Source organism: Ctenopharyngodon idella, chromosome 10, assembly GCF_019924925.1.
Source record: "Ctenopharyngodon idella isolate HZGC_01 chromosome 10, HZGC01, whole genome shotgun sequence".
Lineage (NCBI taxonomy): Eukaryota > Metazoa > Chordata > Actinopteri > Cypriniformes > Xenocyprididae > Ctenopharyngodon > Ctenopharyngodon idella.
In genome coordinates this window covers 22336012-22355739 of record NC_067229.1, presented here as the reverse complement: position 1 = coordinate 22355739, position 19728 = coordinate 22336012, and the positions used below count along the sequence as shown (strand labels likewise).

General features: G+C 39.0%; 1 protein-coding gene across 1 annotated transcript in view; it reads right to left on the bottom strand.

Moving 5' to 3' along the window:
* Positions 1-19727, bottom strand: part of kcnip2 (Kv channel interacting protein 2) — a 29286-nt gene extending 9559 nt beyond the window's left edge. Inside the window, exons 1-7 of the mRNA XM_051910291.1 lie at positions 18749-19727; positions 9087-9189; positions 8826-8946; positions 5485-5554; positions 5273-5343; positions 4893-5000; positions 4657-4761 (exon numbers count right to left, since the gene is read on the bottom strand). Coding sequence (XP_051766251.1) covers positions 4657-4761; positions 4893-5000; positions 5273-5343; positions 5485-5554; positions 8826-8946; positions 9087-9189; positions 18749-18821 — 651 coding nt within the window. The 5' untranslated portion in view covers positions 18822-19727. The remainder of the gene's footprint in view (positions 1-4656; positions 4762-4892; positions 5001-5272; positions 5344-5484; positions 5555-8825; positions 8947-9086; positions 9190-18748) is intronic.
* Between the last annotated feature and the right edge of the window lies 1 nt (position 19728).

The following is a 19728-nucleotide window of genomic DNA, read 5'->3' as shown; positions in this document are numbered from 1 at the left end:
AAGCATGATTATGAACAAAACCTAATGTGACAACCAGACAACTTTGAACGAATGTTTTATTAACATCACTGGAAGAATGATTGCTCATAATGTTGAGAGAACATTGCCATAACTTTAGCTAAAGATTTGAGAATGTTACCTGTTAGCTGGGTTCCTACTCAACATTTTATAACATATCATGCAGTAAGTGATTTCTGAGAAACACTGTTGATATTTGAAATCGACACCTAAACAAACACACTCCTAGCCAAAAGAAACACACCCCACCCTTCATTGCTCCGCCTCCAAAATAACGAACACTATATGAAACACAGCAATGACTAACGGCTAGCGCATCAGACAGCGCATACTTTTCCAGTATTACCACGGGTCCTAGTCTCAGCCTCAGACGTCACACCCACGGACTGTTGGCTAAACGCCTCTTGGGCTGTTCTTGGTTAAAGCTTCAGTGGAAACTGCCGTCAATCTGAAGGTCTGGCTACGTGAGACTAAACAGGTCCTAAAGCTCTTCTAAAACCCTTCTATTTCCAATTATATTCCTCTTACTTTTCTGTCTTTTCTCTTCTACAGTCTTTCTACAAATCTTCCGCTTGCTCACTCTCTCTCCTCCCCCATCACAACACGAGTGTTTTGGTGCTCCATGGATCAGTCTGATCCACTTTGTTTTTTGACTGGTGCTTTCGATGCTGCTGCTATATCACTGGATAGAAAAAAAAGAAAATCAAAAGACAAGTGTGCAAATGATTTGGTGAAAAGCAGAGAACAACACAGCCATTCCTTTCAATAAAAACAACTAAGGTGCTCGTAACCATGCTCGGCTCGGCTCATAATTCCTCTCACACAGTGTGAGCCGCGACCATACGAGCATCAGCGATTTCCACACGATTTCTCCCGAGAGAAAAAAAATTGCCTGCGAGCTCGTATGACAGCAAAAATTGCACTGTGTACGCCTGGCTATACACAGCAAGCACTATGTGCAAACTAGGGCTGTCAACGTTAACGCGTGCAATTAATTCAAAATCCTTGACGCGTTAAAATAATTTAACACATATTTAACACAAAAAAAATACGGAAGCATGTGAAATTGCGTCATAATGTAATTTAAATCACGCAGTTAGATGATCTTAAAGTCCATGCTGATTATATCAGAGATGGCAGAGAGAATTATTCATTCCATTGTCTGTTTCGCTTTAAAACACAAACTCTCTGTCATATTCTGTCATTGTATCTGAAGAGCGCGAGCCCTCCCGCCTCGCGCTGTTCCGGTCTGAACGGAACGTCGAAACATCCCACCGCAGTATGGCCAGATGATATGAAAACTATGTTTCTCGGCTGGATAAAGCAAATCAGCTTCTTGCTATGAAAGTTTTGATGGATGAGGATTGCAATCAAAGTAAGGACGATTGCGGTGACGTACAGGAGTCGTACATTAAGCACGCATGAGTCCGTTATCTTGAAGGGCAAACAAATCATGTATGAGCGCTCTCGACGCACTGATCACCAGGCTTGGGAGGGTTACTTTAAAAATGTATTCCGTTATGGTTACAAATTACTTCATAAAAAAAGTATTCAGTAACGTAATCAAAGTACCACAATATGAAAGTAATGTAATCTGATTACTTTTGGATTACTTCAAGGTCACATTATATATATTATATATATATATACACACACATACATATATATATATATATATATATATATATATATATATATATATATATATATATATATATATATATATATATGTATACATACATACATATATACATTTGTTTGTTTGTTTTTTTGTTATTAATTTTAATTATTTCTTCTCAATTTCTGCAAGTTTTTACATTTTACACGTTCCATACTTTTGAATGGGTCTCAACAATAAAAAATTTTAATGTTTAGCATTTTGGTTACTTTTAAAACCTTTTAAAACTAAGCAATCATGTCTCATTTCCACAACTTGGGAACACACAGCCCTGAATATATATATATGTAAAGGGCTATTCAGACATCTAGTGGCTACAGTATGGTATTACAGATTATTTTTTTGTCCTTTGATAAAGAAAGTGTTTTCGTAGCTGGAAGGCAGAGTTTGCACTGTACAACCATGTTGTTTGCATTTTCTTCTTTGAAAAAAAAAAAAAATAGCAGCGAAATTTCCATGAATTGAAAGTGTTTTTCCCCACGGGAAGCATCGTTTTAACCAACAGCAGTGATTCAATCTGCGTCTGAGGAGATCGCAGACTGGTGTTATTTGTGCATGCACCAGCGGGTGGCTCACGTGAGTCATCACTGGCAACAGAACCAGGAAATACTGTATAATCAAGCAGCGCTTAATATGTGTTATTATGGCAGAATAATGATTTATTCAGTTTTAAATGAAACGATTGTAATCCTGATAGTATCCCCCCTTTTTTCAAAATGTAACTGTAATCTGATTTCTACGTTTTTTGATGTAACTGTAACAAATTACAGTTACTGGATTTTTGTATCCCGATTACGTAACGCCGTTACATGTATTCCGTTACTCCCCAACCCTACTGATCACACGTTGTATTTATGCACAGACACATTTCAGTACATTCACGTTGTTTTCACACACATTTAGGATATGCCGTGTACTTTAGTATATGCAGGTCAAAGGCGGTTGGTTTAGGGTTTTTTTTGGCATCTCCATGTGGTCCTGCTCAGTATCGCAACTTGACTCGTCTAAAATGTAAACAAGCTCTTTGCTGTTGCACATACTATACACTGTGAATTCTGACACGTTTTTTTGCTGTGATTTTTTTTTTTTTTTTTTTATGGGTGCTTTGGTGTACATAAATGTATGAATTATATGAAAAAATATTTGGTTATTTGGTGTCCTTCAATCTAAATTCACCTTGAAAAAAGCTTGAAAATACAGTTTTGTGAGAATCACACTTCAATCTGATGGTTTACTTTGCTGGATATAAGCAATGATGGCAAAATAGATGTGTTAAACAAGATAAATGGTGTATGCTTAATTTCACGATAAGTGTCGCACACCCTTAATCGTGATTAAAAAAAAAATTATCTATTGACAGCCCTAGTGCAAACACAATATTTTTTTTCAGCACACACACACAGAACACACATCTGACCAGTGTATAGGCTGTCCCCTATTGCCAAATCATACATAACCAGTTCACATAGATCTATAAATATTATAGCCCAGTGGCTGCAACCATACACACACACACACTCTCTCTCTCTCTCTAGTTGTTTTTGTTGAAAGGAATGGCTGTGTTGTTCTCTGCTTTTCACCAAATCATCTGCTCACTCGTCTTCTTTTTTTTTTTTTTCTATCCAAAGATATAGTAGCAACACTGAAAGCTCCAGTCTCTATGTTTAGCGCAAAAGCTTGTGCAATTGCAGCCGGCTTCGCCATGCAGTACAGTTGTACTGTGTACCAGCTGCTGTGACGCAATTATCAGGTTAACTGACTCGCAACGTGTGCAATGGCTCACGACCTCCCGAGTGTCCTAACTCACACAGTGTATGCCTGCCTTTACTGCACATTTAATTTTAAACAAAATGCACAAATGTAAATTTTGTGATTACATTATCAATATCAAACTTTATTTTAAAGAGTTTAACAAATATGTATTGCAGAACTAATAATTAAAGCTGCAGTCTGTAACTTTTTTGGTTAAAAATTATCCAAAATCAATTTTTTTGAGCAAGTACATAACCAGCCAGTGTTCAAAACTATCTCCTTACTGTAGCCCGATTGACAACGGTAAGCTTGTAATAATGTTTTATAATAAGAGCGGTACTGGTGGGTCTCCGTGGGAAATTCGAGCATGCAGCCGTTCATCTTTGTGTCATTACATCACATCTGTAAACAGAAAGGAAGGAGTCCCAGCTAGTAGCTATATCATGTGAGGATGCTGCTTATAGCGGATCATTTATAGCCTTTTCTCACAGCAGCTGAAATAATTAAACTTGTCATTTTGATGGCGGATTGTAATCCAGAAAGATCCAAATGACAATCATCAGTGACAACTGGAGATTCACCCGTAGTCAAAAGCAAGACGTCGGACTGCGGAGTGGCTACAGAAATTGAAATCTACAGGTAACGCTAATACACACTAAATACACATAGCCACGCAATGGTGATGTTGTTAACATTAACAATTTGAGAACAAAGTATAACAGTAATAATAATTTGCATGGTTTGACGTGATCCGATCGTTAGATTTAATCACCATTTTGAGCGCGATTCATTCTAGGCCTAATGCTTTTTTCCTCAGTTGGTCAGAACAAAGGTGGCAGACATGTTACTTACTTGTTCAGATGACATTTTCTGGTGAAAATTCTTAATTTCGTCATACTTACAAGACATAGAATCTGTGTTTCCAAAGTACAGTATCCACACTGATGTGGTGACTGACACCAAACATTAGATTCATCCGCACGGAGTCGGGAAGAAGCACAACGCAAGTAACGACAATAATTCAGTATAAAACTGCAATTGCAGGTTTCAAACAGAGATGGCGACAAAGAGGCAAAACTTCCGGACTGCAGCTTTAAAACATCCTAGTATACTTTTTAAGACTGTGAAACATTTAGTTTGGACATCCTTTGGGGCTTCCAGGTTTAATTCTATAAATCTCTTGTGTGAAAGAAGATACTTGAAAATACCTGGAAGAAACTTTCGACATGTTCTCTAGATGCACTGTCCTTCATATACGGATGCGTATACTTCCCCATCATATCATAAATGGACTTCATAATATCATTCATCTCCTAAAATAGACAGAATAAATGAATGAATACAGTAATGGATTCAAAATGGACGGCTAAATGGCCAGGTACTGCACCAAAATAAAATACATCTTAAAATACCTTTTAAAATACACCTTAAAAACATAAAATACCTCTTTAGTGATGCAGCCATCTTTATTGAGATCATACAAATTAAAGGCCCAGCACAGTCTATCGGTGACGGTACCACGCAAAATGATTGACAGGCCAACCACAAAGTCCTGAAGCCAATGAGAAATAAGAGACCAGAAAGTGTCAAAGAAAGTACAATATAAATACGCAACATATTTATAATAATAACAGCGAATTATCCATTGATTTGGTTACATAATCTAATATTTGTGAAAATAATAAATAAATAAAATCATTTCTGTTATAGCATAAAATCCATGTAATTGACTTTAAGATACTTTTTACATAACTAATGTATATTACTATATGGTTTAAAATGATTTCAAATAAGTATAAGTATATGAATAAACAGCAAACTGACCTCAAAACTCACTGACCCGTTCTTGCGTCGATCAAAAGCCTCAAACAGGAAATGTGCATATGCACTAGAATCTTCAAAAGATTGAGCGTTAAACATTAAACTTAATTTGAGAAACAAAAGAGGGATTTATAAAAGCCAGGTTTAAATTCGATTAATTAAAGGGTTGGAACAAAATAATTCAATTTAATAGCCTTCATGCATTATGCACTCACCTCCATGAGGAAAAAAGTGAGAGTAGATTAACTTAAAAGTCTCTTCATTTACTACTCCAGTGGGACATTCCTACAACACAACAACATACTCATTAACAAAAACATACTGAAAAAGTATTTACATATTTACAATATATTTAATAACAATAGAATGATTTTTAAAAAGGGACAGAGCCCTTTGATATGTGTCAGGAAGAAATGGTCTCAAACCATTTCATGTGTTATTTAAAGGCGGCCAACCTAATCTCACGAGTATTTTACAATTCCGTACAAATTCATACAATGTAGCAAATTTGTAGCAAAATGTATGATTTGTACAATAAAAAACTAAGCATGAACCTGCACCTCTATACCTAAAACGGGTGGGGAACGTTGATCCTGGAGGGCCATTGTCTTGCAGAGTGTAGCTCCAACTCTGAAAAAAAACACTCACCTGCCTGTAACTTTAGTAATCCTGAAGACCTTGATTAGCTTCAGGTGTGTTTAATTAGGGTTGGAGCTAAACTGGAGTGGCCCTCAAGGATCAACGTTCCCCACCCCTGACCTAACCCATGAAGCATGATCTGGTCATACAATGCGTATAAATTTTTGTTTAATAGAGTGCAACAGTGCCCGCCCACTTTTTTTAGTGGCATTGATTCTGAAAGTATATCTTCTATTCATTTCTCCCATAGGGATTTCAAAAAAAGTCTAAGACATAAACCAAGTCAACCAGCGCCAAGGTGGATCACAACATTACAAACTTGAAACTTTGATTTGAAGCAAAAAAAGTAAGCAAGGTACAAGATTGTGTACTTAACGACTTTAGTGAGTTTAAGAACTACAATCCCATGAAGCATTGCTAACAGTATAATCAAATTAAAAGGATGGAGATATAAAACTACTCATTTATAAATATTGATTATACATATAAAAACAAAATATTTTAAGTTTACTGCAAAATATGCATATATATATTCAATTATTTAAGTATTTTGAGAGCATAGGTAGACTCGATTACATCATTTGTGTAAACTACACTACTAGCCTGCCACCGGCTGCAAGTGGGGGAGGAGTACAGAGACGGCCGTCAGGTCAGACACTTCGTGCTTTCCGTAATGTGCTAAACCAACGTCATTCATGGCAGAGCACGAGATTTTTGCGTTGATTGTAGCCGAAGAAGTGGATGCGACTGAAATTCCCATGTTTTGAATATCAGATATTCAATATCAAGAACGATTGGTTAAATACAGGAACTTCTCTAAGAAAATAACTTGCAACACACGTCGTCCTTGTCATCACAGAATCTGACCAATGAGAATAAAGTGTGTCGTCATCAAGGCTTTTGAGCAGCTGATTTTGAGCAACTGTGGCAAAGCCACTGGAAGGCAAGCCTGCAACCTTTAGCCAAAAAAGCGTAACGGCTAATGCTAACGCTCCGCCCCCGGCGGTACACAGGGAATGAGACCGGAGGCTGTTTTTTGAATGGATGTCAATGGATGAGAGGCTTCACTATGCTGATTAAACAGCTTTTGTGGGGAAATAGCTAATAATTTAATTAATCTACAGCCTGTTTGCTAATCTTTGGCATGTTTTACACTAAACAATACTTTCGTTGGGAACTATGTAGATTTTAGCTTGATAAAAATGTATTTTTTTAAGAGAAGGCAGACTAGGAAATGTTACGACTGATGTCACTGCCATTACACGATAGGCTGAGAGGTGCCGCACGTGATTAAGTTAGCCGTTACGCTTTCTCCAATGGTAAGAGATACAGACCCTCTTATCTCCCTATAATAATACGATCTCTGACTGTGGTGCCTGACCTAGGCGGCTGTTCTCGCTTTGCTCTCGTGGTACTTTGATGGCACGTGATCATAAGGTGGCTGCAGCGCCGATCAAAGTCGGACAAATTTCTAACCAGAATGCATTGCTTTTGTCAGGCGGCAGCCAATCTTTGCGGCACCACATGAAGTCGAACAAGCCTAAAATCTGCGCAGAACCGATCACTGGTGATCACCGCGAGATGCATGCTGGTTAGAAATTTGTCAGAGTGTGTGCCACCTTGTTCTGATGTCATGCTGATATATATCAAAATACTCTCACAACAGCAAGGCAGCCATGCAAAATTGCGCTGCATGAGCTGCTGCGCTGATCAAAAGCACGATGGGAAACTACTTGCTGATGACACAGCTTAATGCTTATTGGTTAAAACAGCCATGATGTATTGTTCTCTTTTAAACAGTTTAATTTTAAAACTCTGATATTATGTTTTTATGTGTATAAATTGTGAATGTGTGAATATTCCCAAACTCTCTGACAGTGCGATCTCTCTAAAGGTTATGTGATAGTTCATATATATCTCATATATAACTCATATTTCTATATAAAAACATGTCTGTATTAAAGTAAAAATGATTGATAAACATTTTTCGAATGGAATTAAATAAGTACTTTGGGTGTTTTGTTCATCATGTTTTTTTTTCATATAAAAGCAACAAAACTTAAATTAAATCGAGTTTATTAGCAACACCGCGCATGAGTCTGAATCCCACAATATCCACCTTTGATCTAGAAGGTTTCTGGTCCACTACGAGAAGAGAGAACTGTCTGCCTTGGCTGCACTTTTTTCACTCCTCCCCTCACTGCAGCCACCTACTCTCGCCTACATTTTAGACGAGGTGAGGCGCATAACAGGATTATTTTAAATATTTGGCTTCAGAAGAAGCAAATACTATCGATTAACAACCTTATATCTCACAGTCTTTATAGCTTTATAAGTTATCCTTAAAAAATTTCCCTATGGAGAAAATGAATGGAGTTATTACTTCATTAACCCGACTGTTGCACTATTCAGAGTGTCACAGAAATACTCTTTAAAAACTGTATATAAATGTAGGGTGTGGTCACACTTGGGGTTTGGTTCTTTTGGTCTGGACCAAAAAAGAAATGATACATTTAGTACAAGTTTACTTAGCGTTTACGCTGTTATTTTTAAGACTGAACCTAAAGATATAAAACAAAAGGAACAAGGATAAAGGTAGGGTCGTATCTTGTGACATCACGTCCTGTGTTTGATTTGTTTAGATGTCTTTGGTCCATGTTGAGTTCATATTTCATTCGAACCGAGTTTGTTTGGAAGTGGACTGAGACCCCCTGAAAATATGTCTCAGTCTGCTTGTTTGGTGCACACCAGGGTTTGGATGGCAGCGTTCATACTTATTTAAACGAACCGCAACAGAGCAATCACACCAGAGTTTGTTTTAACCGAACCAAACCTGCCAAGTGTGAAAACACTCTTATTGTTGGGCCATTAATGGGCCAAACTGGAAAGGACCTTACAAAGTCATTAAGTCTCTTACACTTTTGAAACTTCTGTAGAGGATTTTTAGCTCTGTTCTGGTGAACTTGGTCTGTTCCGTCAGTTTATCCAGACTATCCGGCCTGTAGCACACGGTAGCAAGCTCAAAATCCTCCTCAATACTGTCTATATAACAGATGAAAACACATACAGTAAAAAAACATACAGTAACTGGAAAAACAGTACTAAATTTATTTTAGAGAAATATGTCTAATCAGTCAAGGAAAAAGAATTTGCAGAAAGGAAAACAACAGTCGGTCACTTGCTTTGCCTGACAGCTGGGGTGGAGTCCACATGACAGCAGGGCAGAAGCTTTAGGAAGCGCTGTTTCATGTTCTTTTTTCTCTGGCCTGAGGGAGGGTTACCTGCAAACACAGAGAACTGCTTAGCTATGCAAAAGTGCTTTGTAAATCATTTAAATTGTATTACAAGGACACAAAACTATTCGCAAAACGGCAGTCCGTCACAGTCAGTTGGCACAGTTTGCTGCTCTGGCTTTGATTCAGATCACTGAATTTGAATAACTGAATCTCACCAAAAAATAAAAGAATAATAGAACACACTGTTTCTTTGACCCTTTTGAGTTCTCTGGACATGGCATTTGATAACAGTATGTAAATTCCACAGAACTGGGACAAATTACCAATAATGTGTTATAAAAGCGCAGCTATTTCAGTCGATATTCACTTCCATAGTGTATGCATGAAGCACCTCTTATTCAGAAGCCAAACATATTGATAAACATGGGGAATTCGATTGTTAACAGTTCAACAAACTTGAATTCAATGTGAAATCCGCACAGGGAAATTTCTCCCTCGCGCAGAATTCCCGTGAATCATATAGAAGCTTGAGCTTCACACTGAGTTCCACACTGAGGATGTACTCACTCAAGACTAGCTGTTCACACTGCGAGAATTAGAACGGTGCTGTCAGCACTCCAAGCTGAATACAGCACTGACAACTGAGAAGGAGTTGTCCCCTGTGGTGATCAGGTGAGTCTATTAGAGCATATTTCACTCTAAAAGAGCATATTTTTGCAAATGCTAGGCTTGCGAGCCGCTTTCCTGATGAAAGCATCTCTGCCCCTCGTTCTCCACTGTTCTTTCCCTCACAGAGCCTGAGAGCAAGAGGCAATTGATTCACGGGGTTGAGCTAAGTGAAGCTCATGCTGGTGACATCCCGCGTGATTCACTCTCCCTGCAGTGAGGGGATTCCCAAGAGCTCTTCTCCCATGATAATCAGTGCCCTCGTCTGGTACGAGTGTTTTGGTCTCTGGAGGAATTTGCCAATATATTTGGCTTTAAATACCGAGGAGTGAACTAACTCCTTGCAGGACTCTGCCTCCTACCACCCAGGAGCCAGGTAATGTTAAGGATGCCCCTACACGGCTGCTCTCGCGATTGATTTTCCTGCAACCGGGCGCTATCAGTCGGTCAGCAAATCGCCTTCCTGGGAGCAGTTCTCGATTCGGCCCAAATCCGGGCCAGGCTCACGCGGAGCACATGATGATTCAGCGGATCACGGCATCTTTCAGAGTCAGGGTTTCACTTCCGCTCAGAGCCTTTCAGAGGATGCTGGGCCTAATGGCGTCCACATCATCAGTAATTAGAGCCCCGTCTACTAGACACCCTTTACGCCCTTAGTGGTCTGTCTGGTGCGCAGTCTAGAGTGAAGTCCCGAAAACCTGTGATGTCTCACAGGTACAGTCTTTCCTGCAGGAGCTGCTGGACAAGGAGTGCCCCCTTCCACACTCAAAGTCTACGTGGCAGCCACAGCAGCGGACCACACTTCTGTGGCCAGCCAGTCTATAGGCAGGAAACCCATAGTTGCTTGTTTTCTGAAGGGGGCGAGAAGACTGAACCCGCCTTGTTCTCTTTTTATTCCAACATGGGACCTGTCTACAGTCCTTAGGGCCCTCAGGGGCCCACCTTTCAAACCGTTCCAGTCCTAGCATCAGTCAAGCGACTTGAAAGCACTCTCTGTGAGCGCGTCTTGCCTTAAGTTTGGGCCTAATGACTGTAAATTTATCCTCAAACCAAGACAGCTATGTACATAAGGTGCTCTCTACTCCGTTCAGAGCACAAGTCATTACTTTCTCTGCTCTGCCTGTTTCAGAGGATGACCAAGAGTTGCACTTATTCTGCCCTGTTCGGGCCTTAAAGAATTAGTTCACTTTCAAATTAAAATTTCCCGATAATTTACTCACCCCCATGTCATCCAAGATGTTTGTCTTTCTTTCTTCAGTCGAAAAGAAATTAAGGTTTTTGAGGAAAACATTCCAGGATTTTTCTCCATATAGTGGACTTCAACTGCTACCAACGGGTTGAAGGTCCAAACTGCAGTTTCAGTGCAGCTTCAAAAGGCTCTACACGATCCCAGACAAGGAATAAGGGTCTTATCTAGCAAATCAATCGGTCATTTTCTAAAAAAAAAAAAAAAAATGATATACTTTTTAACCACAAATGCTAGTCTTGCACTAGTTTTCTTCTTCTTCTTCTTCTTCTTCTTGTCGAATTCTGGCAGTGTAGCTAAGTGTATTACTGCCCTCCACAGGTCATAGGCATATAGTGTAAGAATTTAGTTCAAACTTTGATCTTTGAAAGTGACCTTTGTAAACTTTGACCTTTGAAAATTTTAATTTGAAAGTGAACTAATTCTTTAAGAGTATATATCGAGCACTCTGCCCAGTTCAGACAGTCAGAGCAGCTCTTTGTGTGCTTCGGAGGCCGCACTAAAGGGTATCCGGTCAAGAAGCAAAGATTATCCTACTGGATAGTGGACGCGATCGCACTAGCTTATGCTTCTATGGGCCTCCAGTGCCCATCGAAGTGAGGGCCCACTCCACCAGAGGTATGGCCTCCTCGTGGGCGTGGTCCAGTGGAGTATCCATTGGCAACATCTGTGCGGCAAGTACAGGTCTTGTCTGTTTAGCTGGGCTTTGACCTCTATGTGAGCTCAACCTGCTAGAACCTTTTCCCTCGAGTCTCCAACCTAATGGTCTGAGTTCCTAATTCTCGGGTGAGTACCTTGCCCTATCTTTGCCTTGCTGCCCTCAAGGCCCTTATCCTCAAGTGTCTCAGGGCAGGGCCATAGAATGATTGTCTTTCTGCAATTACAGCATGGCACTATTCAATTGTGCAATACGAGTGAACCATATCAATAGGGAACATACACTATATTGCCAAACGTTTTGGGACGCCTGACTTTACGTGCACATGAACTTTAATGACATCCCATTCTTAATCCGTAGGGTTTAATATGGAGTTGGCCCACCCTTTACAGCTTCAACTCTTCTGGGAAGGCTTTCCACAAGGTTTAGGAGTGTGTTTATGGGAATTTTTGACCATTCTTCTAGAAGCGCATTTGTGAGGTCAGGCACTGATGTTGGACGAGAAGGCCTGGTTCGCAGTCTCCACTCTAATTCATCCCAAAGGTGTTCTATCAGGTTGAGGTCAGGCCAGTCAAGTTCTTCCACACCAAACTCGCTCATCCATGTCTTTATGGACCTTGCTTTGTGCACTGGTGCGCAGTCATGTTGGAACAGGAAGGGGCCATCCCCAAACTGTTCCCACAAAGTTGGGAGCATGAAATTGTCCAAAATGTCTTGGTATGCTGAAGCATTAAGAGTTCCTTTCACTGGAACTAAGAGGCCAAGCCCAACCCCTGAAAAACAACCCCACACCATAATCCCCACCCACCAAACTTTACACTTGGCACAGTGCAGTCAGGCAAGTACCGTTCTCCTGGCAACCGCCAAACCCAGACTTGTCCATCGGATTGCCAGACAGAGAAGCGTGATTCGTCACTCCAGAGAACACTGCTCTAGAGTCCAGTGGCAGCGTGCTTTACACCACTGCATCCGACGCTTTGCATTAGGGGAACATTAGGGGAACATTAGGGGAACTGTGTTTGCTGGGACAGTAGTGGTGTTCCTAAATTAATGTGCTTCATTTCAATGAGTGCCTTTTGCAAATCAGTTGAGTGAATGATTGAATCACTCATAAAGACAGACAATTATCATCCATATCTTCTGCTTTGATAAAAAGAAAAACATTTTAACTTAAGGGAAATTAAAATTTTGTTACTGATGTTTAATTTCAAATTCTAATCATCAGAACATATTAAAAGAATGGTTAATTTCATGATAACAGACATATGACTTTGCAGTTACTTTATCAATAAGTGAAATTACCAAAGTATTAAAAATATACATACAGTAGTACATAACTGGAACGTTCTTGGTTATCTTATAACCTTAAGAGATCGTACTCACAACACTGTGAGTTGGTAATTTGATTGTAATAAAATTACGAGCATGCAACATCGTATGTATGTTCCATTTGTCCTCGAAAGTGGGAAGTTCAAGTCAGAGTTGCATCTGGGAAACTTGGGGGAACTGCAACAACTCTTATTCAACTCAACTCTTATTATAACAACTTTATTCAAGTGTGCTATTAGTATACTTCTTGTAAACTAAAAATAAAAAAGTATTCTTTTTATGTACTTCTCAGAAATATACTTAAAATTGCACTTAAGTATACTTGACTTATACTGACAGAAAAGTATATTTGGCCTATACACTTGTACTCAATCTCAATCTCGAGATAAACTTAAAAGTAATTAAGTATTCTAAGTATGCTTGGCTTGTAGTTGTGTTTACTCTTTTGATTGAGTAGCCTAATAAATACTTTTTTTTCCCACATGCATACTGTCTTATAAACTTGAAAATACTGATTTATAAAGAAAACCGATATGTTCTGTAACGATTTAACGAATTAATTAGCTCAAATTATGGGTGATTTTATATATATGTACAGTGGGTACGGAAAGTATTCAGACCCCCTTAAATTTTTCACTCTTTGTTATATTGCAGCCATTTGCTAAAATCATTTAAGTTTATTTTTTTCCTCATTAATGTACACACAGCACCGCATATTGACAGAAAAACACAGAATTGTTGACATTTTTGCAGATTTATTAAAAAAGAAAAACTGAAATATCACATGGTCCTAAGTATTCAGACCCTTTGCTGTGACACTCATATATTTAACTCAGGTGCTGTCCATTTCTTCTGATCATCCTTGAGATGGTTGTACACCTTCATTTGAGTCCAGCTGTGTTTGATTATACTGATTGGACTTGATTAGGAAAGCCACACACCTGTCTATATAAGACCTTACAGCTCACAGTGCATGTCAGAGCAAATGAGAATCATGAGGTCAAAGGAACTGCCTGAAGAGCTCAGAGACAGAATTGTGGCAAGGCACAGATCTGGCCAAGGTTACAAAAAAATTTCTGCTGCACTTAAGGTTCCTAAGAGCACAGTGGCCTCCATAATCCTTAAATGGAAGACGTTTGGGTTGACCAGAACCCTTCCTAGAGCTGGCCGTCCGGCCAAACTGAACTATCGGGGAAGAAGAGCCTTGGTGAGAGAGGTAAAGAAGAACCCAAAGATCACTGTGGCTGAGCTCCAGAGATGCAGTCGGGAGATGGGAGAAAGTTGTAGAAAGTCAACCATCACTGCAGCCCTCCACCAGTCGGGGCTTTACGGCAGAGTGGCCCGACGGAAGCCTCTCCTCAGTGCAAGACACATGAAAGCCCGCATGGAAGGACTCCAAGATGGTGAGAAATAAGATTCTCTGGTCTGATGAGACCAAGATAGAACTTTTTGGCCTTAATTCTAAGCGGTATGTGTGGAGAAAACCAGGCACTGTTCATCACCTGTCCAATACAGGGAAAGATGAATGCGGCCAAGTACAGGGATATCCTGGACGAAAACCTTCTCGAGAGTGCTCAGGACCTCATACTGGGCCGAAGGTTTACCTTCCAACAAGACAATGACCCTAAGCACACAGCTAAAATAACGAAGGAGTGGCTTCACAACAACTCCGTGACTGTTCTTGAATGGCCCAGCCAGAGCCCTAACTTAAACCCAATTGAGCATCTCTGGAGAGACCTAAAAATGGCTGTCCACCAACGTTTACCATCCAACCTGACAGAACTGGAGAGGATCTGCAAGGAGGAATGGCAGAGGATCCCCAAATCCAGGTGTGAAAAACTTGTTGCATCTTTCCCAAAAAGACTCATGGCTGTATTAGATCAAAAGGGTGCTTCTACTAAATACTGAGCAAAGGGTCTGAATACTTAGGACCATGTGATATTTCAGTTTTTCTTTTTTAATAAATCTGCAAAAATGTCGACATGATACTTCACCATTATCTGTGCAAAATACCACTTTTTTCTGTGTTTGTATTCTGAAAGAGTAATAAAATACGTAACTGGTACAATGTGTGTTAGCTAGGTTGCTTTGTTCCTAAATGAATCAGTGGTTTTAAATAAATTGTTTGAGTGAATGATTCATGACTCACTTATTCACTTATAAACATAGTCATTTGTCAACACTTACTGATGTAACCTGCAACAATGGTCTAAAAATCCCTAACTAGTGCACAAATAGTCTGTCTGGAATACACAAACACAGACAGTTATTAAAATATTAAAGTGGCCCATTAGAATAAACCACACTCAATAAAACCAATGCTGAGTCATGAATAAAACATCAAACTAAAAGTCAGAGACAAAGTAAAAATGAAAGAACTTATATTCAGATCAGACCTTAAATCAGTTTCATTGAGTGTATTTGTTACTGTACTGAGCTTTATGTACATATCTATCATTAAGCGATTTCATGTCGCTTCATTTTGGTGAATTATTTTAAACACCTGTTCCTCCAGAGCTTATTTATACTGGGATGGAAAAACAAACAAAACCAACGCTACTCTGAACACAGCGCATGCGCACAGGTGCATACAGCCCATAATAAATGATGGTGCACATCTGCAGCAGCACAAACATCACAGCCCCACATTCAGTTTATGAACATCAACGCTGAATGAATTATGTGTTGCCAAATAGTTGATCATTCCTTGTGTTTGCACACACAAGGAACATGTTTAAAAATTTGGGTGTAGGCCCCATTTTGACCAGTGTATAAGCTGTCCCCTATTGCCAAATCATACACAACCACTTCACATAGGCTAGATCTATAAATATTATTACAGCCCAGTGGCTGCAACCATGCCAAGCTCAACCATGCCAACCATGCGCATACACGACACACACAAACACTCACTCTCTCTTTCTCTTAAGTTGTTTTTGTTAAAAGGAATGGCTGTGTTGTTCTCTGCTTTTCACCAAATCATTTGCACATTCATCTTTTTATTTTCTTTCTTTTTTCTATCCAAAGATAAAGCAGCAACATTAAAAGCTCCAGTCTCCGTGTTTAGCGTGAAAGCTTGTGCGATTGCAGCCAGCTTGCCATGCAGTACAGTCATGCTGTGTACCAGCTGCTGTGATGCGATTATCAGGTTAACTGACTCGCAACGCGTGCAATGGCTCACGACCTCCCTCCCGAGAACTTGCACAGTGTACGCCACCTTAATCCTCTCAGCAGTCCAAACCATCCTCTGTAGTCTTCTGATTTTGTAGATGTGCCAAAACCAGATAGTTACAGAAGTGCAGAGGACAGACTCTATGACTGCAGAGTAGAACTACATCAGCAGCTCCTGTGGCAGGTTGAACTTCTTTAGCTGGAAAAGGAAGTACAACCTCTGCTGGGCCTTTTTTGCAATAGAGCAAATATGATTGTCCCACTTCAGGTCCTGAGAGATGGTAGAGCCTAGGAACCTGAATGACTCCACTGCTGTTCATGATGGTGAGTGGGGGTAATGCTGGAGTGCTTCTCCTAAAGTCAACTATCATCTCCACTGTTTTAAGTGTGTTCAACTCCAGGTTGTTTTGACTGCACTAGACAGCCAGTTGTTCATCCTCCTGTCTATATACAGACTCATCACCATTGTGTATGAGGCCGATGATGGTAGTGTCATCTGCAAATTTCAGAAGTTTGACAGAAGGGTCTTTGGCAGTGCTGTGGCAGAAGAGCAGAGGGGAGAGCACATCCCTGGGGGGCACTAGTGCTGATTGTGCAGGTGTTGGATGTGAATTTCCCCAGTCTCACTAGCTGTTGCCTGCCTGTCAGAAAGCTGGTGATCCACTGACAGATAGAGCTAGGAACAGAGAGCTGGGTTAACTTGGTCTGGAGGAGTGCTGGGATGATGGTGTTGAAGGCCGAGCTAAAGTCCACAAACAGGATCCTTGCATAAGTCCCTGGTTTGTCCAGATGTTGCAGGATATAACACAGACCCATGTTGACTGCATCATCCAAAGACCTGATAAGCAAATTGCAGGGGGTCCAGCAGGGGTCCTGTGATGTCCTTCAGGTAGGACAACACCAGTCTTTCAAATGACTTCATGACCACAGACGTGAGAGTGACAGGTCAATAAGTCCAGTGATTTTGGGTAAATCAAAATGGCGGTTATTGATGAATCAAGATTTTTGTGCACATGTGTCACAGTTGTGGTTGAGGGGAATGAGGGAAACTCTGGGTCACACTAAATACTGGATTTTTGCTTAAAGAAGCCATTTTGTTCTGATTGATTGATTGATTGATTTTTTTTATTATTATTATTATTTTTTTTTACATATTTCCTGTATTTTCTGATTGTATCTTAATAAAGAAACAGAAAAAATAAATATGTATGGTCATTAAAACATTTATAAAACAACAAAGCTGGTGGTGGCCTAAGACTTTTGCACAGTACTGTATATACATATATATATATACAGCTACCACTATACCACCACTACATTAAAGCATTATATTAACATATTCTATATATTGACTAAAGGCAACGGTACAGCTGTGACACTAACAAAGAGTGGAAATCTGATTATAAACTATACTTCACTATACTATATAAATTATTTAAGCAATATTATAAAGCCTTGTTATGACAAGATGTGAAATATGACTAGCATGAAATGGGTCGAGTGATTTATTCAGACCTATTTAGTTCATTTGTTGTGGAACTAGTATGTAGCCTAGTTGGTTGACTGGAAATTGTAAGATAGTTGATTAGTAGCTTAGTAATTTCATGGCAAATTAACAAATCTAAAACTTAATAGAATGTAGATTTAGCTATTACTATCAAGTTTGTTACTGTTGCAGATTTCACAGAAAATTTGCTAGTTAAAAAGTATGTAGTTAGCTAGGATACTAATTTGTTTAGTTAGTAAGTTATTTATCTGGTTAGCAGTTTAGTTAGTAAAGCAGAGTTCACAGCAAATCAAACCATCAAAAAATGAACCTGAGCTATATGTTGGTATCTTATCAACATCAAAGTAATACAATATTAAAATATAATATAATATAATATAATATAATAGGCTATTATATTAATAGACTATATTTTACATGCTGTGACCAGCACTGTTAGTTTTATTGCACTGAAGTGTGCAAAAACCGAGGTCATAAAAACATAATTATATAAAATAATTAGCAAAATGCTTTTCAAAATACCTTGAGATGGATCTTAGTCTACACAAGACATATAGTCTCTTTCAAATATGAAAAATGAAACGTGACTTATTTAACACAGTAGGCTAACCATTAAAGCACACTGTTAAGTTAAATAAGTCATTTATGTAGTCAATAAAATAATGTTGTAAAATAACTATGTAGTAGCTATACATGCAAAAATAGCCTTTAAACATAAAAATCGTGAAGCGTAATATGATTAAATTGCAATATCGCTCATTAAAATGCGTTATTGGCAACAACTGCGTTACATTAACAGTTATATATATGCAGACAGAATTCGTTGATTGGGAATACCGGCAGTGAAAGTATTTTTGAAAAGTGGAACAAAACAACTAAAATATCAGTCAGCAAGAGTTTGGCGGGCATATAATATGAATATGAATAAGCAAGGTCAGCCAACTTTATCCGAAAACTGACAACATACAAAAATATAAATTGTGCGACGTCGTGGTAACGATTCTTGTCATATATTAAGTGCACTTACCCGTCAGCAGGTCATTGGATCCGTCACATTCTCCAGTAGTATTCAAACTCTCATCTCTAGATTTCACCTTCATGTTGTCTTCGCACGGAGTACAGTCAGATAAAACACCTTCAAACCCGTCAGAGTGAGAAATAGTATTGAATTATCTGTCAATAAAGCCAGATAATGTATTTGCAGGGCTTTAGAGTGTGAATAATGTGGTTATATTTCCATTAGAAGTTCCCGTCTGTCGTCAGCCGCGTGAAGGTTTGAATTTGCTCCACTATCCGGATCATTCATTTGGAACATGTGTAGTCTGTTTTGACTGTACTATCAAAGACATCCTTCTTTGTTATTATAAAAGAGTCTCTGCACCGCCTCACTGCCATCTGCTCTGCCCTACTGCAATATGAATGAACCTGCTCAGTGAATCAGGACTCTGTGTCTCCAAGCCTGAGTCACACAGCATGTGTGGGCATCATCATTTGCACGTTCCAAATCAGTACCATTTTTAGCGCGCTTCAAAACAATTCATGGCGCTTTCCAACATCAGTAGTAGCTATTTTAGCACATTCCAAAGCAAAAGCATTTTTGTCTCTTTGCGAATAATAATTTTGTCACTTTCCGAATTAATGAATTTTGTTTCAAATCAAAAGCATTTTATGTGTTCTGATTCAAAAACTTTTCTGCGCATTACAAATCAAGCCTTTTTAAAAAAAAACAAAAAAAAAAACAAATTCCAACTAATTACTCAGCACGTGACATACCAAAAGAGTTTTATCTTTTTTTTTATCAGTATCTTTTATGATCCTTTGAAAATACCAGAGAAACAGCGCTTTATAGGAACAATGCGTTATGGAAGCGTCACGTTATTCAAGATAGAACAGAAAAGCATAATAACCGCTGACTAATGAATACCTGGATTCAACCTCATGATAAACATGCAAGTTTGTGTAATAGGTGAAATTACTGTCACACAACAGCGTTTTTCACTTCTTCAG